General features: G+C 50.0%; 1 protein-coding gene across 2 annotated transcripts in view; it reads right to left on the reverse strand.

The window, feature by feature from the left end:
• Window positions 1-25974, reverse strand: part of DGUOK (deoxyguanosine kinase) — a 34383-nt gene that overhangs the window by 2544 nt on the left and 5865 nt on the right. The window contains exons 2-6 of one of the 2 annotated variants that reach the window (XM_006880852.1): window positions 17623-17739; window positions 12169-12176; window positions 3676-3851; window positions 2836-2983; window positions 50-165 (exon numbers count right to left, since the gene is read on the reverse strand). In XM_006880852.1, coding sequence (XP_006880914.1) covers window positions 50-165; window positions 2836-2983; window positions 3676-3851; window positions 12169-12176; window positions 17623-17739 — 565 coding nt within the window. The remainder of the gene's footprint in view (window positions 1-49; window positions 166-2835; window positions 2984-3675; window positions 3852-12168; window positions 12177-17622; window positions 17740-25974) is intronic. The other variant, XM_006880853.1, reaches the window with a different exon arrangement.

Here is a 25974-nt window from a genome sequence, read left to right on the forward strand (position 1 = left end):
GGGATGTTGGGGACTGCGGGTCTCCGGCTCTGCACTTTTCTCCACTTACTTGGTTGTCTTGTGAACGAACCAGGCTTCGTGCTGCCCATGAAGCTGCTCGAGATAAGCCAGTTCGATGCCCTTCTCCTCCGCCCTGGCCCTCCGGTGCAGCCTCTCCAGACACACCTAGAAGACACCACCCGGGCCCCAGCGGCCTCCTCAGCTCTGGAGCTCTGGGCCGGTACAGGTGGCCAGGGCTGAGCTCCAGCTGCCTTGCTTCCTTGTTTAACCACAGGACGTGAATCCCTGGCCTGACATCTCCTCGGCCTTCACCTGGCTTCCTCTGACTTACGCCAGCCACCCAGACGTGTACACATGACCCCTAGAGCTTCTTTCTCCTTCTGTCCAGCCACAGCTCAGAGCACTCAGCTCCCTTCACTGCCCCCAGTTGGTTCTCGCCTTGCAGCTCCTCCATCTGCGTGCACTCAACGCGGGGTGGCCCTGGCGGAGGCGGGCAGTGTGCAGGGCATGGGTCTGCTCTATGCCACCCTGTGCGAGCTCTAAACGGTTTCCACCACTGGGCACCGGCCACTTCACAGCGCTCATGCAGACACACCTTCCTTTCCCTTCTGCTCTCCCCTTGGGGGACACAGACTGACACGGTGACTCTAACAATGGACTCCAGTATGTCGGGACGGTCAGGACGGCACAGCCTGTGGACACTGTCCACAGGGTGGTTATGCATCGCAGTAGACTGGACAGCGCCAAATAACAACAACAACAACTTCTCTTGGGTACAGTGACAACTGAGAAGTTAGCCAGCATTGCAGGATCACTGTCTGATGCTATCAAAGCAGCACCCAAAGCCCCATCAAGACCCCACACCAATCCACGACTTCCCTTTTTGCCCACGACAACATGTTAATCCCTCAATTCCTTCCACTCTTCCCCAACAGAAACACTTCCGTTAGTCACCCCAAAAATATCCCTCCTCACTCCCACAACAGGAATAATAACAACAACAACAACAACAATGACCACCACCTTCATCCCCACCCTCTCCTCCCAAGGAAGGGCATTCAGCACACACAGAGGAGAAGTGAAGGAGGGATCGGGTCCTCCCTGCTGTCCTACCCGCTGGCCCAGTGTCGGACAGTGCTGCCCTCAACCTCAGCTTCCCCAGAAACAGCCCTCTTCCTCCCTGTTCCACCCCACCCTGTCTACAATGGACTGGGATGAAATCCTGCCTGCCTGCCCCCAAAAGGCAGAGGTCAGCACGCTTGGTCTCCCCAGGTTCTCGGCCTGCTGACCCTCACTCCAGCCACAGCGTGACCCTCACCAGAAAGCTGGCAGCTCTGCCCCATCCTGACCGAATCTTTACCTGCTCCATCCTCATCCTCTGGTCAACACCTGGTCCAATCATGGGCCCTTCGAGGGCCCCTCCTGGGGCCAGGCCTTTCTCCCACCTTGAACCCAGCACTCATGTTCTTTGGCAAGGCCTCCTCCTCCAGCCTCATCACTAAGCCCCCACCCCAAATCACAATCCCCCATCACCTAGTGCTCCTGCGCCTGCTGCCAGACAACAACTGTGTGAGAGAAGATGCATAAACGGGACCAGCCGGCAATACAGGCACCTCCAGGGGGAACTATCCTCTGAGGGCAATACAGCCACCTCCAGCCCAGCAGGGAACTGTCTCCTGAGGTGGGGGCACCTGCCCTCAGGGCTGCCACCCTCATGGCTGGCTGTGTGCTGGACCTTCTGAACTCAAAGTGCTGCTGCTGAGTCGTCCCGACTCACAGGAATCCTCCACGGGTCTCGGGGCTGTAAATCTCACAGGTGGGGACGTGCAGCCTTGGGGTGAGGGGTGCCTGTGTTACCTCCAGACCTGATCGGCCCTCCGACCCCGTGTCTGTGGAGTCTCTTTATCTTCTCAAACTGTACAATCTCTGGAATCTGCCAGCACAAAGCCCCCACACCTGCCCTGGTTCACCTTGAGGTCCTCATCCCCAGTGGCACTTTCGGGGTGAGGTTTTCTACACAGTCCTCTCCTCTCTGGCCCCTGAAGTTGGGGTGGCTAAGGATTCCCCCCTCGTTTCCTCACCATGCCGTGCTGCCTGCCGTGGACTTCCTTCAGGACCCAGAGCCCGGGGCCACCTCTACAACACAAGGCCTCTCATCGCATCAGTCTACCTTCCTTCTGCGATTAGGTGGTACAGCTGGCACATGCCCACACACACAGCTCCCTCCAAACACCTTGTGCTTTGACTCGGAACCCCGCTCGGTGAAAGCATTTATAGATCGTGTCATCTCAGCCAGAGTGGTTCAGATAGGGACCCTCCCATGTAAGCTCAGGGACAGCCAAGGTCACAGCCAGGCAGCACGGCCCAGGACCACCCATGACGCTGCTTCCAGGGATCCTGCAGAGGGACGGGCTGGAATGCAACTTCCAGAGTGCACCCCACCTAGCCCACAGCATCCATGGTTTTCCAGGGACTTCCATGATGAGGTGAGGACACCCTCCCCACCCTATTCCGGAAATCAATCCAGACCACCAGAGACTCAGCTGGCCCAGAGGGGAGAGAAGACTGCTGACTGGCTACAGGCCTCCTGGTAACTGAACCCAACCTGCAAACGTGGGTAACAGAGAAGAGGCCTGCTCAGCCTCTGGTCCTGAGCTGTGACTGAGTCTGTTGCACACGGCCTGTGGGATGCAGCATGTGGTGTCCACTCACTGCTCTGTACGCTCTGAAGAAGGCCCGGATGCTTATTCCTCAAGCAGGAAACCGAGGCTGGAAGAGCACAGCCCTTGGGCTTCCGCTACCTTTATGGAGGAAGGTGCTGTGGTTCTGCGTTACCTGGGGAGAGGCCTGCAGGTAGATGAAGCCATGTAATCGGATCCGGTTGGCAAACTCCTGGAGGAGGAAAGTGTGCCAGTACTGATAGATATGCCACTCGATGTCACTGAGGGAACCGTTTTCAAAAAGATTCTTTGCAAAGATATACCTGGTTGGAAAGGTTAATGGGGTGCAAGGGAGGGCGAAGAACGGAGAACAGAATGAAAAGGCAAGGGGGTGAGAGGGAGGGGAAAGAAGAAGGGGAGGGGGAGAGAGGGAGAGAGGAAGAGGGAAAGGGGAGGGGGAGGGGGAAGAGAGGGAGAGAAATAGGGAGAGGGGGAACAGAGAGGGAGAGAGAGGGAGAGAAGGGGTAGAGGGAGAGAGGGAGAGAAGGGGTAGAGGGAGCGGGGTTGAGAAGGAGAAGAAGAGAGGGGTAGAGGGAGGAGAAGAGAAAAAGAGAGGGGGAGAGAAGCGGAGGAAGGGGGGACAGGGGAGAGAGAGAGAAATCAATAACCAACTTGTTCCATGCTTGTTCAAACTACTTAACCTTTCTAAGCTGCTCCATCAATTCTTGAGAGATGGAAATTCTTGACCCACACCCTCTCCTCTCTGCTCAAAACGAAGGCAGAAAAGGGCCTGGGGACGTTAAGTGCCCAATTCCAACTCTCTAGAAGGATTCGTGAAGTGGAAGAAAAGAAGCAACGTGATGGAGGATCCGTGGTGCCAGTAAGCATCCCGGTGAGAAAGCAGTCAGAAAGACAGCGAGTCGTGGGTGCTTGGAGACCTGCACTCACGAGCGTGAGTGGTGCAGGTGCAAGCGCTGGGCACAGCCAGCATCCCCCGGCTGGCCTGGTGTCGTACCTGTCACTGTACACGGACCTCTCGAAGACTTGCACCTGTCTCGTGCCTTGGAGGGGTCTCTCCGGGAAGGGCTCCAGCTGTACCTGCAGGCGGCTCATGAAGGAGAAGGTCTGGAAGGTGTAGGACCAGCGGGCTGGCTCCCGGTACATCAGGTCTAGCAGGTTCCCATCGGGGGCCTAGAGACAGAAGGAGGCCAGTTGCTGGAGCAGAGTCCACAGCAGGGTTCACAGCCCGTCCCTGTTCACATAATGATCAGGGGGGAGAGCAAGCTGAGGCGTCTCCTTCCAGTGGCGAGGCCGGAGAGCGGGGCTAACAAGCCACCTTCCGATCCTGAAAGAGGAGCAGAGGGTGACCAGGGACTGGAATGAACACGTTCTACCATCCGGTTCCGTGACGAGTCTCTGTGGGGACGCGCCAGTGACCAACCACCATCGAGAATGCGACTTCAGGCTAGATCTTTCCACAGAAAGGCCACGAGCCTCGATCTGAGCTTCCACCTGCGGCTACATCTTCACTGACTTTCAACCCAGATGAGAAAGTAACTGCTCGTTTGAAAACCCAGCCACTCAACTCAACCAGCCAACAAGCCAGTTTCTGTGCTTTTCACAGAAGGGCTACACCTTGTGTATTTTTTTACAGAGTGCCTGGTGCATTCCGGAGGACCAGTGTGTGCAGCGGGGTGCCCAGGCACCCCAAGTTCTAGCTGAGCACTGCCCCTGACTCAGCACAAAAGTGCAAGTATCACTTTCTCTCATCAAGGCCACAAACAGAGCCTGTGGTGACCAAGGGCCGCGGGGAGGACAGGAAACAGAATGAGCATTTGTTTCCGTGTTCATGGTGCTGGCTGGATTAACCTTACGTGGTCTCTGACACAGTGTCATGCGGTTAAGTACTCACATGATGATATTTTCCAAAGTGGAAAACCCACTCAAAGAGGCTCAGGGACACTGCTGGCCAAGGCCTCACGCTGACAGCGAGCGTCGAGCAAGGGCTCAAACCGACTTCCTCTAGCCTTTTCATCCTAACGACCCTTCATATCGGGGTGAATACGATGTGGCCCCAGATCTCATGGAGCACGTAATGCAAAGGGAAGGGGTGAGAGGGACACAGGCTGCTGGAATAAAGGGCAGGGCATGTGACAGGGGGACGACTACATACAGCTGAGGGAGTCACGAAGTTGCTGAAAAAAGACGGGAATGATGTTACGGGGAGGTCTCACTGATGGGGATGGGGATGAAGTAGAGAGTTCTCGGCAGAGACAATGACAGAGGAGGGGAACATGATGGGGCAACACAAGGGGTCCAGCCTGGCTGTCACTGTGGACTGCAAAGCTGGTGCTCCGCTGTGCCTGGAGGTTTCTAAAGGCAGGCCACAGCAGAGCCCATCAGCAAACTGCACCACGGAAGGGCAGGGTGCCGGTCACAGGGCTCAGCGAGGTTTGTCTTTACACTCTCCCCACCTAAAACGTACCCCCGCCCTCCAGGTGGCACCTGAGGGCAGGAGTCAGCAGCAGGGGGGCCAGGCTGAGTGAACTTAGTCCCTGACGCTGTCACCAGAGCAGGCTGCCTGGGTGCGGTCCAGGGACAGCACATGGACCTGGGGTCCGCTGACAGCACCGTATCTGTGTCACCTCCGAGTGGTCACTACAGCAGAGGAGGACTGTTCCTGAACAGAACCGCGTGCAAGCGCCAACAACTCCTGAGAGTGCTCACCGCTACACAGCAAACAGGGATGCCCTGCAAACGCATAAACACTCAGCGCTGAAAAGAGGGGTGCCAACCCTGTGTGCCCAGGACAAACCACTTCAGGGGACAGCCTTGTGGGCAGGACCAGAAAACAGACAAGAAAAACCCCAGTGAAAGAAAACCTACAGACTGGGAACAAACATTTGGTAATACCATCTCAGACAAGAGTCTTATAACAAAAGTTTACAGAACACTCCTGGGCCTCCACAAGAAAAAGACTGACAACCCAATTACAAAATAGGCAAAAGTCATGGAAAGAATTTTCACAGAGGAAGATACTTGGAATGGCAAATAGACACATGAAGAAATGCTCCAAACCACTGGCAATAAGAGAGATGCAAATTAAAACCACAGTGAGGTACCATCGCACTCCAATAAGAGTGGCAAAGTTTAACAGGGCAGCAAGTAATCAATGTTGGAGAGGATGTGGCAAGAAAGGTACTCTTATGCATTGCTGGTGGGATTGTAAAATAGTGCAACCGTTCTGGAAGGCAGTTTGGCACTTCCTCAAAAAGCTGAACACAGAAATTCCGTATGACCCACCTATTCCATCACTTGGAATATACCCTGGGAAATATAACTGAGGTTTGTACACCAATGCTCATAGCAGCAGTATTCACCATCGCAAGGACATGGAAACAGCCCAAATGTCCAACCACATACGAATGGACTAAGAAATTATGGTACGTTCACACAATGGAATACTATGCAGCACACAGGAGCAATGATTTTGTAAATTATTACCTAACTTGGGAGGGTCTGGAGAGCATAATGCTGAGTGAACTCACTCAGTCCAAGATGGATAAATATTGTATAAAACCACTATGTAAAAAACCAACCAAACAACAAAACCCCCTCAACAAACTATTATTGTAGAATGAGTAGAAGGATCCAAGAGGGGCGGGAGAGGAAGCAGAGGGATGAGGATGTGTGGGGAGGGGGTAGGATGGGGGTGGATTAATTATGAGGTTGTACAATTTGATGGTTGGGGGGGTGAGGGAAATTGAAAGAATTTGTTCTTGAAAACAGTGTATTTCAATTTTGTAAATAAACTAGTAGAAAATAAAAACAAACAAACAAACAAAAACCCCACAACAAACCCCAGTGAGATTCAACATCGTCAAAGTGATAGAGCAAGAACGTGCAGTCACAGAAAAGGAGCATTAGAGGGGACACACCCAAACAATAAAACCCCACAACCGAAAACTCAGCGTTCTTGGAGGCGAACAAGGTAGAGGCCAAAAGAAACCACCCCATGCAGGTGCTAAGAACACCTGTCTCAAGGGAGGTGCGATGGTCAGTGCACTTGGCGGCTGGCTGCAGCCGTAACCCACCGCGGTGATGAGGAGGAAAGGCCTGGAGATCTGCTTCTGCGGAAGCAGCTCTTGAAACCCCTACAGCAGCCATGTCCTTTCTGACACATGAGGAGTCCCTATGAGGTCAGCCCAATCCTTGATGGCAACTTGGTTTTAACTTTTTGTCACTGTGTGACCATCGAGCTGGAACCAACCCTTAGCTGACCTCCCGGCGGTTTTTTGTAGGCAGGGAGACTGTCCGTCTTTCTCCCATGGAGCAGCTGGTGGATTCGAACCATGTTCCAACAGGTTGGCGGCGCAACTCCTCAGCCCTAAGCCACTAGTATTAGTGGCCCTCCAGTTAGTTCCGAGTCCTGGTAACCCCACGTGTGCACAGCAGAACCACTGTCGTCCACCTGGTTACTAACCTAGAGGAGTCCTAACTACGAGGGGAAATGACAACAAACAAAATCAAAACAGAAATGAAAGGACAAACAGGCAGGTGCAGGAGGCAATCCGGCACAAAATGGAATACCGTAGTAACAGCATAGTTCTGGGTTGTCATTTCCTTCCCCTGGAAAGACACCAGACTGTATAATGTCACTTGTGTTTCAGCTCAAAGCAACTAATAAATTTTTTTATCAAATAACCTTCCAAACAGAGCAGACAAAAGGATCTGCAGCAACTTTAAAGCAGCCTTAGTTCAGAAACTACGAGGTGGTCAGGGAAATTTTTTATTTTATCTGAGTGAAAGTTTACAAATATATTGGTTTGTTTCCAATCATCTGTACACATTCTGTTTCATAACATTAATTATAACTGATTAATGTAATGAATTTATTAAGGTGTCTAACCAAGCCCTTCCTGCATTCTGCCTCTCCCTTAACCCAACTGATCTATTTACAACTCTGGCTCCCTTTCCCTTACCTTCAATCCTTGTAACCCTGCAGGGTGGATCCTACCTGTGCGTAAACCTTCCCCGAGCTTACTACATTAGTACTCTTCTATCATGACTATCCTTTTGTGACTGAGTTCTGTCACTCGGCATAATCTGGTCTAGATTCACCCACATGGTGCAGTATTTCATGAATTCTTGATTGTTCCCCACTGATATATAATGCTCCATTGTGTCAATGTCCCAGAGTTTCTTTAGATATCTGTCTGCTGATGGACACCTGGGCTGTTTCCAACTCTTTGCTATAGTAAATAATGCGACAATAAATATGGGGGGGAGTATTAGTTGGTGCGGTGGCTCTGTGTCTTTGGGACATACACCTGGTCCTGAGATTGTTGGGTTATATGGCATTTCTACTCCCGACTTGGTAAAGAAACCCTCCCAACTGCTCTCAGTAGTGGCTACACCACTTCACGTTCCCACCAGCAGTGCGAGAGTTCTGCTCTGTTTACACACTCTACCAACAGCGTTTGTTGTTCAATGTCTTACTCACTGCTGTTCTTACCAGGCTGAGGTATCTCCTTGTTGTTCTGATTTGCATCTACACTGCCAACCTAAAGATAAGTGGTTCAAATCCACCAGCTGTTCCATGGAGACAAACAGACGATCTCCTCCTGAGAGATTTACAGCCTCTGAAAGCAGGAGGGTGAGCCAGGAGCCATTCTGATTCCACAGCACGTAAAAGCAGCAGCTCATGATCCTGCGTGCTGTTTTATACATTTCCGGCCATCTGAATGTCCTCTCTGGTGACGTGTTGTCCATTCTTGTCCTCTGCCCATTTTGTAACTGGGTTGTCTGCCTTCTCCTTGTTGAGATACTGCATTTTTCTACACATTTTAGAGATGAAGGCCTTGTCAGGTCTATGACTGCCAAATACTTTTTCCTTCTCTGTAGCTCCCCTCTTCACTCCTAGAAAAGTCTTTTGATGCACAAAGGACTTCACCTTCAGGAGTCCCGATCACCTAGCTTACCCTCTGCTGACCGTGATTTTCAGAAGGAAATTATTTTCTTTCCTTACTAGACAGAGTTCAATACCCAAGGGGAAATGCTCCACCCTTGGCAGAAAGATGCACGGGGAAGACCTCAACCATAAGGAGAGCGCCTCCCATCTTTACTCTCGCCCTTCTTCACCCAAATGCACCATTCCAAGAGGAATGTGTGCGGTGGCTAGTGACTGGGGGGACAGAAAACAGCTCAAAACCAAGGCACAACAGGAATTCTAGTTAAAGGGAACTTATGAAATGGAAAAATCTAAATGAAAATCAAAGGGGGGAAATAATCTTATGTGAGATTTTCCATCAGAGAAATTTACTGAATAACAGGAAAAATTATATACATACATTTAATACAAAGCGATTTCTCTCTCTCTCTCTCTCACACTCTCACACACACACACACACACTTTCTTCATTCAAAGAATGCACCCTAACAACAGAGAGATCAGGAATGAAAGGAAGGCCAGAACAGCAGACAACTTCTCTTTCGCATTCCAGGGCAGAAGCAAAGCTTTTTTCGACAGGCAATCACTCAGGAATTATACCACCCACAAACTCTTTATGAAATAAAAAAAATTCTAGACTGCATCCCAGCCATCTGAAAAATGAATCAGAACAAAGCATGAAGAAATGAGAAGACTGTGGAAATGGGAAGGCAGCACTCTGTGATAAACCAGCAGCATAAAGACAAGTATCAAGTAACCACTGTCAATTGGGTTCACAGTTTAACTCCAACTTAAGAGTGATGGTTAAAGAGAATTTTGATAATAGAGAAATGTTTTCAATCTAAAACATTCAATCACTTCAACATATCTGATGGGCAGAGAGAAAGCAGTAATAGGCAGGTCCTCCCCCACTGAGACTCCATTAATACCGATCTCTTAAAAACACCAGGAACTAACCTCCAGTTGCTGGTGAGCTGGCCTCCCCTCCCAGGGAGCCTCCCGCGCATCACGGGGTGGCCAGTGGCTCCTATTTTGGAGGGAGACCACCAGGTCTTTATTCTGGGGTAACGCAGAGTGCTCCCACGCCTCCACCCTTCAGTTTAGAGCTGGGCATCTGAGTCTCTCAAAGAGTCACATTAATCCTGATAGACAAGTATAAATAAAAGTGTAACTGTCACTACTGATAGAATAGTAGAATAGTGCATAAGGACTTGTGCTGTCAAACCCAGAGGCACGCAGTTCAAATCCACCAGCTGTTCTGCAGGACAAAGATGGGCCATCTCTTCTGTGCGATTCTCAGTCTCTGAGAATCCACCCACCGCATGGTCAGCCAAGAGTCGGTTCTAACTCGACAATACTGTCTGAGAATAAAAACAGATGACTGAAGTGGACTAAAATGAAGAAATCTACAACACAGCAAAAGAAGAAAAAAACAAAAACGTGAAAGGAACCTGAAAGTACAAAATAATGGAGTGAGAATCAGAGCAAGAAAGGAGTAAAACTGCTCTCAAAAAAACCCTCAGATGGAGTAAAACACAGACAATTCCATTCATAAAGAAATACCTCTAACAGAATGACAGCTTGGCTGAAAACACAGACCCAGTCCTATTCACCAGGTGGGCAGAGACAGAATGCTGAGTGGCAAAACTGGAGCTAGAGAAAGCGTGTTCTGTTCTAAGAAGCTATAATACACCACCAGCGAGTCCATCAAGACCTCTCGCTGAAGTTCCAAGCCCCACGCTCCCAGTTCTGACTCTTAGCGCCCTACGTGACTGAGCACAACAAGCACACAGGGGTCCAGGCTGTGATCTTAGCATCCAAACCTAGAGATACCCAGCAAAGAGAAGAAACCAGGAAAACTGACAAAACAATCAAAGTAAACAACTTCAACACATTCCTCTCAGAGTATAAATGGACAGAACAAATGCCCAAACTAAGAGCTGGGAGGATAAGAATTCTAAAGCTTAGTCTGTGCTGTGTCTGAAACCCAAATACATCAACCCCAACCGTCACTGATTCACAGCAGCCCTCCGGGATGCAGCAGAGCTGCCTCATAGGGTTTCTGAGGCTGTAAATCTTTATAGGGGCAAATGGCCACATTTTCTTCCACGGCAGATTCAAACCTCCGACCTTTCTTAGACAGCAGCCCAGTGCAAAATCACTGTATCACTCAGGCTCTCTTCCTCTTACAATGATTATTAAATGAAACCTAATTGATACTGTTATGATTCTTTAGAAGTGTTATTAATCTGATTCTCTGTCTTACAATCTATGACATCTTTAAAAGAAAATGAAGCAAACCCACTGCCGTCTGGTAGATACTGACTCACAGAGACCCTGCGGGCAGAGCAGATCTGCCCTGTCGTGTTTCCACGGCTACAATCTTTAAGGAAGCTGACTGTCACATCATCCTCCCTGGGAGTGGCCACCAGGCTTGACTGCTGAAAGGCCAGCGCCCTTCAGATAGCATCCAGGTGCGGCCAGAGCTGCTTAATGACATCACTGAACCAATGAAGTACCTGTGTACTCTCCTTCCAATACAGTCTTCTTAAAATGCCAAGACACATTTACCAGAAATGATCACATATGAGTCAAGAAGAAAACTAGCAATTGGTAAGTGAGCAAAACACACACCAAGACTACCAAGGAAAATGTACAAAGAAACCACAGCTGTAACCAGAGACCACAGCTCTCCTCTAGAAGACAGTTACAATTACCCCTTGGGGAAATTCTCAGTGCTAAGTTTTTTTTAAAAATCTTTTACTATTAAAAAGGTAAACACACAGGAATCATTAAACCCAAAGAGCTTTTAAATATGCAAACAAAGTATAAGATATTAATGTTAAAGACAGAAAAAATGAATTAATTGGAATGCAACACTTCCCTAGATTAAAAAGAAATCAATTGTTTCATTTAAAGAGGTCAAGTAAACAGTCAGCTGTTTATCAAATCTATTCCCTCCTAAAATACTCACAAAAATATACACCTCAATCAAAAGACAAATTTCAGATATTGAAGAGTATGTGAAAAATACTTTTCTTAAAGTATAAAAAAATACTATGCAATAAATTCGTGCCACTGAATCGGAAAATCTCAATAGGGACAATTCTCTATGCAAGTAAAATAAAAATTTACTCTGGAAAAGGTAAAAAAAAAATATATCTGAAGACTAGCAAAAAGGCCAAACAACTGTTCAATGATGATTCCCCCTAAACAGCACGACACAGAATTTTACAGCAGACTTCTAGCATTACCTTAATAAAAAAATTCCTGCGCTAAAAAATGCCGCTGCAAACGTTCTCAATTCATTATCATAGCCCTAACTGTGAAACCTATCAAAAGACGTACACACACAGTAACGCTAGTTAAATGTGTAAACATACATACAATAATCAAGGTATGAGCGGTCCAGTTGGTGCTGTGATGCAAGGTCAGCTCAGCGGGAAATCAGGGCGTGAGTGTCCTGAACACTCCACCCACCGCTCAGGCAACAGGCCGAGGAGGGGACACGCCAGGGGCAGGGCTCCTCCCACGGGCCCCGCAGGAACTGAACTCAACAGCAGTGACTCTGGGTTTTGTTTAGGTTAGGTGATTTACGGAGTCCGACACAACGACCAAAAAGGACATGTCCTACTATTCTAAAAGGGATCACAAGAGAGGCTGATCTGTAGTTGTTGTTAGGTGCGTCGGGTCGTCGTCCCCCCTGTGAACAACAGCTCTGGACCTTGTCCGCGCCTGTGCCGTCCTCACCACCTCTCAGCCTCGAGCCCATCGTTGGGTCGAGTCAAGCACAGCTCCCAGGGAGCCTGTGACCAAGAGACCTGCTCCATCCTCACCAGCTCTGACCTGTTAATACAGCCTGTGTCAGGCCATCTGGTCGGGGTCTTCCTCTCCTTCACTGACCCTCCAGAGGAGGACATAAATGTGGAACAAGACTCAAAATCACACAAATGGCCAGGCTGACCTGCCTGACAGAGACGGGGGAACCTGCTAGATACCATGGCCCTCAGTCAGTCTTTGCACCTGGACCTGAGTTCGCCCCGCGCACGCTCTCCACACACCTGGACCTGAACTCACCCCGCGCACGTTCTCCAAACACGTGGACCTGAACTCGCCCTGCCCACTCTCCACACACATGGACCTGAACTCGCCCCGCGCAAGCTCTCCACACACGTGGACCTGAACTCACCCCGCGCATGCTCTCCACACAGGTGGACCTGAACTCGCCCCGCGCAAGCTCTCCACACAGGTGGACCTGAACTCGCCCCGCGCAAGCTCTCCACACAGGTGGACCTGAACTCGCCCCACGCATGCTCTCCACACACCTGGACCTGAACTCACCCCGCGCACCTCTCCACACACGTGGACCTGAACTCGCCCTGCCCACTCTCCACACACCTGGACCTGAACTCACCCCGCGCATGCTCTCCACACAGGTGGACCTGAACTCACCCTGCGCACGCTCTCCACACACGTGGACCTGAATTCGCCCCCGCTCTCCACACACGTGGACCTGAACTCGCCCGCTCACGCTCTCCACAAACAACACCTTAACACAGGCACCCCAGGGAGGCTTACACCATGAACAGTAACCACAGGGAGGTCCTCTGCACAGGATCCCAAGGCCAGCACATGCCTGGGGATAAAGCTCTGAGTGCAGGAAGGTGCACACGCATGAATGGAAACAAGAACTGTGGGGAGGACTCAGGAACGTGCTGTCACACTGTGGGGTCCTAATCGACATCGTAAAACAAAAGCCAGTGAATACCTGAATGGAAAAGCTGCCTTTGTAAACTTCAGCTGAAAGTGATAAAGTGGTTGTCGCTGTTGTATATTGTCCAGTGGGAACCGACCCATCATCGCTAAAGCTCCAGCAGGTTTTCAGAGGCAGTTAATCACACGGGAGGAGACTGTCCATCCATCTCCTGCAAGACCCAATTTATTTTCAAAAAGTTCATTCTAGGAATTCAAGGACAGTATTATTATAAAATCTGTGACTAATACTAAGAGATTAAAAATTTAAAAAATCATGTGATTATATCACAAGATGCTAAAAAGACTTCTGATGAAAAGCCAGCATTTGATCCTGATAAAAATAGCAGGTTTCTTAGCAGAAGGGATCCTTCCTTTCAGCCCATGTACTGAAGGGAACAGCAAACCTAGAACTTAACCCTGGCATTCCTGAGAGCACTGTATTCAAGTGTTGGCTCTGGGGGGAGGTGGGGCACTGCGGTGGCCTACTAGTAAGGAGCTGTGCTGCCAACTCAAGAGACGTGGTTCAAATCCACGAGCTGCTCCCTGGGAGAAAGATGTGCAATCTCCTCCCCTGCAATTTACAGCCTCTGAAAACCTGCTGGAGGGTCAGCAGTGAATCAGTTCTGACTCAACATCACATAACCACTGATGCTGTAATCTGCAGGGGCTGGGCTGCCAACCTACAGGCCTCAGCTCTCGGGCAGTTAAAGTTCACCAGTGGCTCCTCGGGAGAAAGATGGGCAATCTCCCGCAAGATTTACAGGCACGGAAAGAATGCAGGCTCAGCAATGAGCTGAGTTAAAGACAGAACAAAACAAGGATGAACACAGCCACTGCAAAGGCACCCGGTTTGAATCTACCAGCTGCTCCAAGGGAGAAAGGTGGGCACTTTCAGGCAATACAGGTGCCTCTGCAAACCCCGGGACAGTGAGCTGGGAGTCAGCTCCGACTTGATGGTACACATGTGACCGCTGCAGAGAAGGCTCTGGGGCTGTTCTGTATAAGGTGTCTAGCTGCTAGCCAAAAGGTTAGTGGTTTGAACCCACCAGCTGCTCCTCGGAGAAGGACCAGCAGTTTCCTCCTGCTAAGATTTACAGCCTCAGGAACCTGCTGGAGGGTCCGCTGGACCGCACTCGGGCAGTGAGCACCATGACTGGCACTGCCTGTGTTCTGGAAGTTCTGCTCAGTGTAAGAAACGAGGCACAGGAGCAGGAAAACGAGGATCTATTATTACAATTTAGAGAAAGCTGCTATTATGACATGACGGCAGTCAGAGATTATTTCCTCGAGGCTCTGGAGGGTGCATGCTTGGCTGGTAACAGAAAGGTGGGTGGGTCTAGCCCACCTGGAGGACCCTGGAAGCAGGTCCTGGTGCTCCTGCAGGGAGCACAGCCCTGCTCAGACAAATGAGGCTGACAGGAGTCGGAAACGACTCAAGAACAACTGTCCCAGGTCGTCATCTTCCCTAACTGGAAACAGAGAGAAACAGCAAAGTGAGGCAAAGATACGGGCAGCGGGTCGACCAGGACTAAAGCCACAAGCATCAGCCTGTCCTCTGACACAGCGAGGACCAGGCTGCAAAGATGATGGAGAAAAGAATCCAGTCACGACAACAAAGCACAAAACCACAAAACCGAACAGGAAGAAGATACTTGTGACTACTGGACGAGGGGACAGTCGCAGGGAAGTCAAACTGCTGCTGGTGCTGATGCTGCTGCGTGCCGTGGAGTCAGAACCACCCACAGCTGACACTCTAGCAGGTTTGCAGAGGGATTAAGTCTCACGGGAGGAGACTGCCCATCGTTCTCCTGCAGAGTAGCTGGCTGATTTGAACCATGTGCCTTGGGGATTGCCGCGAAGCTTCTTATCACTAGGCTATCAGGGCTCTGTCAATAAGACATCGAAACCGTTCAAAGTCATACAGGACAAATGAGAAGAGAAAGACATACAGGTGAGAGTATATTTATCATTTTGGGCGACAGGTAACCTTTTTAAACTGTTACTTCACAGGCAGGAAAAGATGAGCAGACTCATACACAGACACTAAAAAGTTATTATGTTGCAAAACGCAGGCAACAGTCAAAGAAAGTGAAACTGGGAAAAACACCTGCAAGAGATGACAAGAGTTAACACACTTAACATACACAAGCTCTACTGAAGCCACCTGAGAACATAGCAGGAGGCAAAGGGCAAGAAACTGAAACTGGTAATTCAATAAGGAAGACCAGGAAACGGTTGGGCAAACTTTTTAAAAATGTTCAACTCAGTGGTAAGCAAAAACCAGAAAATAAAATGTTTCCTTGCCTCTCAGAGAAGAATGAAAAAACTAACAATACTCAGTGCTGCTGATAATGAGGAAATTGGTACCACTTTTCCAAAGGGAAATTGACTAAAATGTGTTGGTTTGTGTTTTGTTTTTTGTTTTTTTTTAATTTGTTTTATTTCATTATTTTTTGTGTGTACCGTCAAATCAGATCTGACTGGTACAAGAGGAGATTGTTCCTCCTTCTCTAGCAGAGCATCTGGTGGACTTGAACCGCTCACCTGAGATTGCAGTGCAGCTTCTTGCCACTAGGCCACCAGAGCTCGCCTAAAATGTGTTTTTAAAATGTCAACAATACACTTAATTTTTAAATAGCAAAATTTCTTTTCTAGAAAACACAGAGATATACCAAATATAATGAAAAGGCTGGAAACATTTAACTGCAAGGATATCCCCAGTATGGGTTACATTTAAACATAAAATAAAAATCCCTCAGGACTGGACCCATAAGCAACACCATGATAAATGGAGCAAAGACTGTAAAAATTTCATTTTACTTTGATCTACAATTAAAACCCATGGTAACTGTAGTGAAGATATCAAATGACACACTGCACCACGCAAACCTGCTGCCAAGAACCTCTTGTAAATGTGGTCATTTGAAAGACTAACATGTGTCCAAGCTAAGTTAAAGTGTTTTTAACTGTTTCTCATGCTCCTGAAAGTTAGACAAGAATGAGGATGGCAGAAGAACTGATGCCTTTGAGCTGTGGTGCCGGAGAAGAGTGCTGAATAGCCCGTGGACTGACGAGAGGACAAACGAGTCAGTCTTGGAGGAAGTGCAGCCCGAGTGCTCCTTCCAGAGAATGGTGACACTGCATCTCATGTACTTTGGACATTTTGTCAGGTGGGGCCAGTCCTCAGAAAAAACACGAGGCTGGGAAGAGTGGAGGGTCAGTGAAAGAGAGGCAGACCCTCGATGAAATGGATTCATACAGTGACAGATCCTTACTGCAACACTTTACGTATGACAGAAATGAGAAAAATGCAATCTTTAAAACCGGGAGCTCCCCCTGGCAGTGTGACTCCACCAGCGGCTCCACGGAGACAGACGGACAACCTCCTCCCATGCCCTGTACAGCCTCTGAAAACCTGCTCAACAGCCAACTATGAGCTGAGTTGAAATATTTAAACTAGAGGGTCTGTAACTGACCCCTTTTTTTACTACTGTGCAGTGTCCTGCCACCATTAAGCAGCATGCATGTGACCATCACAGCTTTTCTAAATCTGCAAATATTTTACCTAAGGCCCCACGTGGGAAAGCTCAGAGACTCGAGGCTGAAGACTCCAGGCAGAGCTGGGTGGAGGCAGCGTGGCTTCCTCGTGGGATGGTTAAAACTAGGAGCTGCTCGGTCAGTGCTCCAGGTGGGAGGGAGGGGACGCTCAGTGAGGCCACCCTCTTGGTGACCTGTAGGGTCCACATCCAAACCAGCCATGTGGAAGCCAGCCCTGCAGCCTGCCTGGAGCAGCAGGCCTGAGAGGGCTGTGTGCGCGCACAGTGTCCACCAGGGGACACGCTGGAAAAACAGTCACTGAAACATTCCTGCACCGACTCAAGGCAGGGCAGGTTCCCCCAACTTCTAAGTGCGCACACGCCAGCTCTGATCACCACAGCTAACAACCCCTCATGTTCACCTTCGGCCAGCACAGAAATGCTTCGGGGTAGGAATGACAGATGAATCTGCACAGGGAGGACGCTGGAGGAGCTCCGAGAGACCACAGGGAAGAGGGGCGGTCACTCACGCAGACAGGCAAAACCCACGCAATTCACAGTGGACACATGTAAACAAGCCGTACCCCTGCGGGCCGTGTGGACCACCCTCTGGAATGGAGCTGACCGCACACTGGGCTCCGGCACCCACACGGGGCAATTCAGCTCATCTCGGCTCGAGGATCCCCAGGCCTGCCGACTACCCGCCCACCACAGCAGAGACTTACTTTTCGGGCGCCAGTGCCTTGGACATCCTGCCAAGCTGCTACGGGCTCGGTAGCTATGTGCCACTCGGGGTACGTTTTCGTGAGTAACTTCACAAAGGTGGACTTGCCCACAGCTGCAATGCAAATGGCATGTGTGGGTGGCTTTGCCAATCAGCGCTGCAACGGTCTACCCGCCGCAGACGCCAGAGAGGGGACCAGCAGCAGCTTTTCTCTCTCAAAGCCCAGCAGCTACGCCACTGTCAGAGCTGCGCCGCGGCCACCCCGCACCCCATGCCTGGTGGCCCCAGTCCTCGGCTTGGGAGGCAGCAGGGGGATCCCCGTGAAGAACTCGTCTGTGGTCTGGCCTTGGGTCTCCCAGAGATGCATGTGGGGAGGGCTCTGGGCTGAGGCATTTGGGGAGAGGATGGCTGGCTGCAGAAGGGGCTGGGGGCTTCCTGAGAGGCTGCTCCTGACAGAGCCCACTTAGACCACACACACAGAGCACTAACAGATGGTGTTAAATGCCAAGGAAAGTAAAAATACAGGATGACCCTAGCAGGGCGGAGATGGTCAGCAAGGGCCTCTCAGACAAAATGACATCTGAGAAAAGAGGAATCAGCGAGACAGAGACGGAAATCCCAGCAGAGGGAGCAGGCGGGCCCACGCCTCAGATGGAGAAGGCACTGACTGCAGCAGACAGAGGCCGAGGCTATGGAAGGTGGCTGTGCGGCAGCAAGGCTGAGGGTGGAGAGGCTCAGCTCCGGGCTGCACAGGAGGGTGGCAGGCCACACGAGGCCCCGGGGCACTTGGAGCCAGGCGAGGCAGGCTTCATTCTACGCTACAGGCAATGGCAAGTCAGTGACGAGCTTCAGGCAGGACGACCAGATCCCAGGCCGTCACTCTGCCAGCCGTGTGAGAACGGGCTCGAGTGGACGTGGGCAGACGAGCCAGAAGAGAATAAGCACAGGACCTGGAAGAGCAGGAGGCATGCTGAGAGTCTGGGGATGACCCCACCCGGTGCCATGTTTGCCATCCACACCAGCACGGCCCAGATCTCCCCGGGTTCCAGAGCCATTACCCACGGATCCTCCGGAAAGGTCCCCTTGGACATCCCACCATCAGCTCAAAGTCAGCACACTTCCAAAATGAACCCATCACCGCTCCCGCTGCGCTCAATGTCCTCCGGTATCCCAGAACTTCACGTGTGGGGGCACCATCCGTTCACTCACATCAGGTCTTCTCCTCATCTGACAAACCCACGCAGTCATCAAGCCTTTGTTACCTACTTTCTAAAATATCCCCCTGTGCCCTTTTCTCTCCTGTCCTCTCTCATGCTCCAGGGCAGGTTGTCATCTAACCTGACTTTGCCTTGTCCTCTCTGCGCCATCATCCACACTGCGGCCACCCTACCCAGTGTGAGACAGCCTGGACTCCCAGACAGCTCCTCACTGCCATCAGGACGGAACACAACCCCTGAGATGCACCCCCATCTAGTTCCTACATCTGCCTCTCTCTCAGCTCCCCTAGAGGCGTCCTGCACCCCTCCTGGAATAAACTTCCTGACCCTCCACTCCCTGACCCTCCACTCCCTGACCCTCCACTCATGCCGCGTTCTCTCCTGCTCTTCTCATCTCCTGGAGCATCACCTGGTCACCTCCTACTCAAGCTTCAACGTTCTGCTCAGGTGGACCTGCCAGACGTCTCCAGGCTAGACTGGGTAATTCTGCCTTGGGAATGTGGGCGTGCTACATGAGGGTCAATAAGAGTGGCTGGCACACCCTGTGTCTCCAGGCCGATGGGGGGGCCACTCCAGCGAAGGAGCCGACTAATGACCAGCCTGAATGAATACAACATACCATGCATTAACTTCCGTTCCTTCTGAAACCCACATCTGTTAAAATCACCAAACAGGTACCTTAACACTGTATCTGAAAATTATGACAACTATTTATTTACTGTCATGAGAGGCTCATTCTTCTCTATCTGACACAGTCTTTCTTATCTGAATGCCAACCTCAAGAAGAACCCAAAAGGAGCCAACAAAAAGGCGGTGGCATCTTCCCCATCAATTCTATCAGTGAGTACGGTTACTACAAGGAGATGTCTCCGCACCCCAGCCCCCAGATCCAGTGTGTGAGGTTCACCTCACATCTCCAGCTCCGCTCTGAGAAACAGGTCAAGAACCGACAGGGACCTGTGCCTTCACCTGTGAGCTCAGCGCTCACCTCCACCCAGCTGATGCCGGCCTGGTCACTCACTCAGCAACCTCTGCTGTTCTCTTCCTTTAACCTCTAAACGTCTCCCTCTCAGTCCCCATCCCATTCCTCTGGGCTGATTCCTTTCCCTCGACCAAGACCAAGGTCCCGCCTTGCCTAAGAAGTTCAAGGCTTGTCAGGATCACACCAAATTCCTACTATATTCATCAGCTGCATCAACTGGCTACTATACATATTATTTTTTTCCCCAAAAAAAAACATTTTCTATTGTGATTTGAGTGAAAGTTTGCAAAGCACACTGCTCACCCAACCCCCCTCCCTGGCATATGGAAATTTATTACTATGACATTTTCATCAAAACTTAAGATCTTGGTTGTTCCTTCTTGCCTTTGTATAAGGCTGAAAGAGACCCACGGGCCACTCTGATAATCTTAGAATGGACTCCCGGGAGGTGACCATCAGCGTGACCACACGGCTTTTCCATCACTCCCTCATGTAGTTAGTCCTGTAACACTGATGCCAATACCCACCGTCTCATCTTCCACTCCCATTCCATACTGGTTTTCCTTCACCTATATTAATAAATAATTACCTATTAATTCATTTTCCACTCCTACTTCCCTTCCCCCGTCTGGGCAACCACATCAGGATGGTTCTGCGTGTAAGCCTTTAAATCTTTTAAAATATGGAAGGAACGCTTCATGAATTCACGCGGCATGCTTGCACAGGGGCCCTGCTCATCTTCCTCTGGACTGCTCCAGTTTCAGCACCTATGCTGCCGAAGTGGGCTTTTTTAACAGTGACCTGGGACAATATTTGTCCTTTTGTAACTGACGTATTTCACTTAGCGTGCTACCCTCCAGCCTCAGCCATAGTCTGCAGTGTTTGCCATGTTCATCACTGTTTCTCCGTATTGCTGAGCACTCCATCAGCATGGCACTGTTTTATGATTGTTTCACGGATATTAGTTCCAGTTTCCTAAGAGGATCTGAATCTCCAGGACTGGCTGCCAGGAGCACTCACTGCTCTAGATGATCCGATGCAGACTTTTATTTCAGACTACAATCTTCCTATTTTTGAACCATGCAATGTTTCCTTGCTCTGTTCTGACAACTGCTCCATTCCTACTACAATCAAGGAATGGAGCAGTTGTCAGAACACAGCAAGGAAACATTGCATGGTTCAAAATCAGGAAAGGAGCATTCCAGGGATGCATCCTGTCTCCATATCTTTTCAATCTATATGCGAAACAGATTACTTGAGAGGCTGGACTTTATGAGGAGGAATGCGGCACCAGGATTGGAGGAAGACTCATCAACAACCTGCGCTATGCAAATGATACAACCCTGCTCGCGGAAACTGAGGAGGGCCTGAATGAAGAGTTTGCTGCAGAAGGTCAAGGATTGCAGTCTTCAATATGATTGAAGCTAAACATCAAGCAGTCAAAGAGTCTCACCACTGGGCCAACTGGCAGCACCATGATGGAATGGGGAAGAGACTGAGGTTGTTAACAATTTCAGCTTGCTCAGCTCTACAATCAACACTCTTGGCACCAAAAGTCAGGAAGTCAAAAGACGAACTGCACTGCGGAAGTCTGTTGTCAGACCCCTCCAGAGTGCTGAGGAGCAATGATGTCAGTGTAGAGACAAAGGTGAGCCTGATTCAGGCCATGGTCTTCACAATTACATGCTATGCATCAGATAGATGGACGAGGACTAAGGATGACAGAAGAAAAATTGATGCCTTTAAGTTGTGGTGCTGGAGAAGAGCATTGAACATACATCATGGACAGCCAGGAGAACAAATCGGTTTGCCCTGGAGAAGGTGAAACTTAAAGGCAAGGACTCTGAAGCTCCCTCTCACATAGGGCATGTGGCCAGGAGGGACCAGTCCTTGGAAAGGTGCATCATGTGTGGAAGAGTGGAGGGACAGCACAGGAGAGGAAAACCCAGGATGAGATGGACAGACACAGTAACTGGAGTAACGGGGTTAGGTATGTCAGAGTCAGTGAGACTGGCTCAGGGCAGGGCAGGGTTCAGAACTGTTGAGTCACCGGCACATAACATCATCATCATCTTCATGGAATAAGGGCTCTGGTGGTCTACTGATTTGTCAGGTCCCCTGTGGTTCTAATCCACCAGCAGCATGCGACTTACAGCCTTGGACACCCAGGAGAGGGTTGTTACAAGTCAGAGGTGACCTGACAACAGCAAATTTCAGTTGTGATCTAGGGACACTGATAAAAAACCCAGAGAGGAAACTGACTCCTTAATGGGACCCTCTGACCTTGACACAGAGCAGCTAACAAAACGGGTAGGGAGCTAAAGACAGTTTGAATGTGTCTATTCTCAGATACCTGCCATCAGTGAGTAGCCCCTTGCTGACCATTCTTTGGACTAAAGTTTGCTAAATAAATCAGAAACGTGGTTTTGCTTACAGGCTGAAATTCTATTTTCAATGATATGAAAAGTTCAAAGGAATTGGTTAGGCAAGGCAGGACTAAAAGAAGTGTTACATTTTTTAAGAGCTATTAGAAAAAGTCACTGTAGATGGAGAGGAAGGGCTGTGATGGTCTGCCAGAGCCAAGTTCACCTCTGCGATTAGATGGCAGGGATGTCAGGGCTGAGAACGCGACTCGTGCCACTGAGCCACCTGGCACTGGGAAGCCACGCTGAGAGTGGCGGTGACAGGAAGCAGATGGCACCGAATCCTGGAACACACTCTTCTGAGGCCCTGGCAGCAGCCCCACCCTGCACCCGACCTCCGGTCCCAGGGCTTCTGCAAAGCCAGTGTAGTCATCAGAAGCCTGTACCAGCACGTAATCCTGCCAATGGCCTGCAGCGGGGCCGAGGGCTGAGCCGCCCACGCGCCTGCCGGCGTGGGCAGTGGGTCGAGGCCATTCTCCACCAGGTAGCATTTCTCCAGCCACGTCTCACTGGAATGTGGCCATGACAGGCACTATCCACAGATGTGGGATCATTATAAAAAATAAAAACAAAAAAAAAATATCACTCACAGTCGTGTCTGTATTATTAGTAAAACAAGACTCAGTCTTCTAACTTTCTTAGTCCTCTGACACGTGATGAAAACATTACTTTTTCCTTCTTGCCTGCATTCTGGCTGCTTTTTAATGACAAACCTTTCAACATACGTTTCTCACACTCCACATCTTCTCCGAGCACCAGAGTGAGAACAAAGAGCGTGAATCTGTGCATTTCCCACTCATCGCTCAGTGTCCACTCCCACCCAACCCGCCTGCCTCTCCCCATGGGCAAGAGTTCTGCTCTCTCCTCCTTAGGAGCACTCCGTCACAGGCACCAGAGAACGGAGGCAGACGGGCGGCTGAGGGGCCACCCCACGACAGAGACCTCTGCCTAGGGGCCACTCACTGCCCACCCAGAGCCATTCTCCTTCAGCTCACCTCGGCGTAAATGGGCAAAGTCCTTTTTTATACTATTCTCTCAGATCCATCACAATTTAGATCCCAACTTTCCTTTCATCTTTCAATATGCTCTGTATGTCATAAAAGTTGGGTAGTATTAAACCTTAGGAACAGCGTCTTTCTCAACCTTCTCTCGGGCCTCTGGCCAGCACCGTAGTTTGGTCTACGTGCCACGACTTGAAGCAGGAGGCCCTTTCCTAGGTGTGTGTTATTTCAACACACCGACCTGTACTGGCCTCAGGACCCACACACTGGACAAGGGGTCTGTTAACACTCATCTCTGTCTGTCATGGCTTTTTCCTCCCATAATTAAAACCATCAAACAAACGATGATGTCTGTTCCAACGACATGATGCTTAAAATCTAGCTGGTGAGGTGGAACCTGACATAACCTGCACAATTAACACAGACTCCCGTTTTATCAGTCATGATTCACAGGCATCCCCTACAAATACTATTAGGAAAATAAGGGGGGAGGGGAATTCTGCTACTACAATCCTTCACCAAAATCCGAGCAAGTGATCCCTCATACCCCTACTTTTTCTTCTTCCAAAGAAAATGTAAAAGTTTTTATTTCAGGAACCGTATGTAATGCTGCATTTGTTCACTCAACAAAAGTCTATGTGGTGATTGTTAAGGGTTGTAAGAGCCTATGGAGCTGAGTGTGACTCATGACAACTCTACAGGCCCTGTCCTGATCCTCACCTTCTGATAAGCTCCAGTCCGCTGCTCCCGTGTCAGTTAACCTTGCTGAGGGTGTTTCCTCTCTTTCTGTGACCCTTCAACTTTCCCAAGATGATGTCTTCTTCCTCCCTGACAACAGGCCCACACTATGTGAGACCATCTTTGCCTCCAAGGAGCACCCTGGTTATACATCCTCCTAACTAAGCATCAGGTACTATAATTAACATGATGGACCCGACCAAGATTCTGCCTTCAAGGAACCTATATTCTGATTAACTAAAACAGAATAAGGTTCTGATTAAGAGCAGGGAGCTCTGGTGGACACGTGGCAAAGACCTGGACTGTCAAAGGCCTGTGGTCTGGACCCACCAGCTGCTTTAGGGGAGATCGACAGCCTCTAAAACCCCCTGCAAGGTCAGCTGTGAGTTCGCTCCAACTTGACAGCAATGAGTAGTTGCTGTTGTTTTGTCGCTGTTTGACTCAAACAACATTCTGAATAAACTTACTAAAAATCAGTCAGGAAAAATCAGTACTTCTTTTCACCCCAATATGATTATTTTCATTTCATAAGAAACGGAGTTGTGTTTTGAGGTTTTTAAAAAAAGGTTTCCTCGTAACTTCCTTGCTGAGACCTGCACTCTTCCATTCCGTACACAAGCCCCTCCATGGCCTGGACAGCCCCTGGCCCCCTTCTCACTGGGACTCACTGCTGCATCTCAGCTCTGCTCCAGGCCTGGATAGCCCCCGGCCCCTTCTCCTCACTAGGACTCAGTGCTCTATCTCAGCTCCGCTCCAGGCCTGGACGGCCCCTGGCCCGGACGGCCCCTGGCCCCCTTCTCACTGGGACTCACTACTGCATCTCAGCTCTGCTCCAGGCTTGGACGGCCCCTGGCCCCGGTCTCCTCACTCAGACTCACTGCTCTATCTCAGCTCTACTCCAGGCCTGGACGGCCCCTGGCCCCTTCTCCTCACTCAGACTCTGCTCTATCTCAGCTCCGCTCCAGGCCTGGATGGCCCCTGGCCCCCTTCTCACTGGGACTCACTACTGCATCTCAGCTCTGCTCCAGGCTTGGATAGCCCCTGGCCCCGGTCTTCTCACTCAGACTCAGTGCTCTATCTCAGCTCTACTCCAGGCCTGGACAGCCCCTGGACCCTTCTCCTCACTGGCACTCACTGCTGCCTCTCAGCTCCGCTCCAGGCCTGGATGGCCCCTGGCCCCCTTCTCCTCACTGGCACTCATTGCTGCCTCTCAGCTCCGCTCCAGGCCTGGACAGTGTTAATCAGAGCTTGCAGTGCCAAAAACACCCTGGCACCACATTTATCACGCTGTGATCTGCTCACTCATCAGGAGCATGTTTTCTCAAGTCTGGACAGAGACTTACGTTCTCCTGCCTCCAGAGACGCTGGGTACCCAGAGGTGGGCGGGCGGGATGGGGTAAACCACAGAGATAAAGAATCCAAAAGGTAATGTCTCGGACAAACAGGTTCTCCCCCCAGCCCACCCCCAGAATTCTTTGTCTAATTGTTCATCCTCAACAAAAGTAAAAGACAAATATCAAGGGCGTTAAATCACTAACTTTGATTTCTGGAAGAAACATATTATTAAGGGAGGCTTCTGCTGCTTAATGTAGACATCTTAGACTGATCAAGTATAGAACAATTTCCTCTTCTGTTCTGGGCTTTGAAAATTAAAAATGAGAATGATCTCGGACGACTGGCCAAAGCATTTCGTAATCTTTTCTTCCACTTAGGCTGGTGTTTATCACAAAGCAGGGAGCTCGAGCCCAGGCCACGCTCTTCTCAATCACTTGCTATGCATCTGACAGCAGGACAGTCAAGGTGACTAAAGCTGACGGAACAAGAATCAATGCCTTTGAGCTGTGGTGCTGGAGAAGAGTACTGAACATACCATGGACCACCAAGAGAACAAATGGTTCTTCTTGGAAAAGGTGAACTGAGCTTCTCCTTGGAGGTGCAGATTTTGAAGCTCCATCTTACATACTTCGGGCATGTTGCCAGGAGGGATT

This window comes from Elephantulus edwardii, unplaced genomic scaffold (assembly GCF_000299155.1).
Source record: "Elephantulus edwardii isolate Elephantulus edwardi_28Jun2011 unplaced genomic scaffold, EleEdw1.0 scaffold00011, whole genome shotgun sequence".
Lineage (NCBI taxonomy): Eukaryota > Metazoa > Chordata > Mammalia > Macroscelidea > Macroscelididae > Elephantulus > Elephantulus edwardii.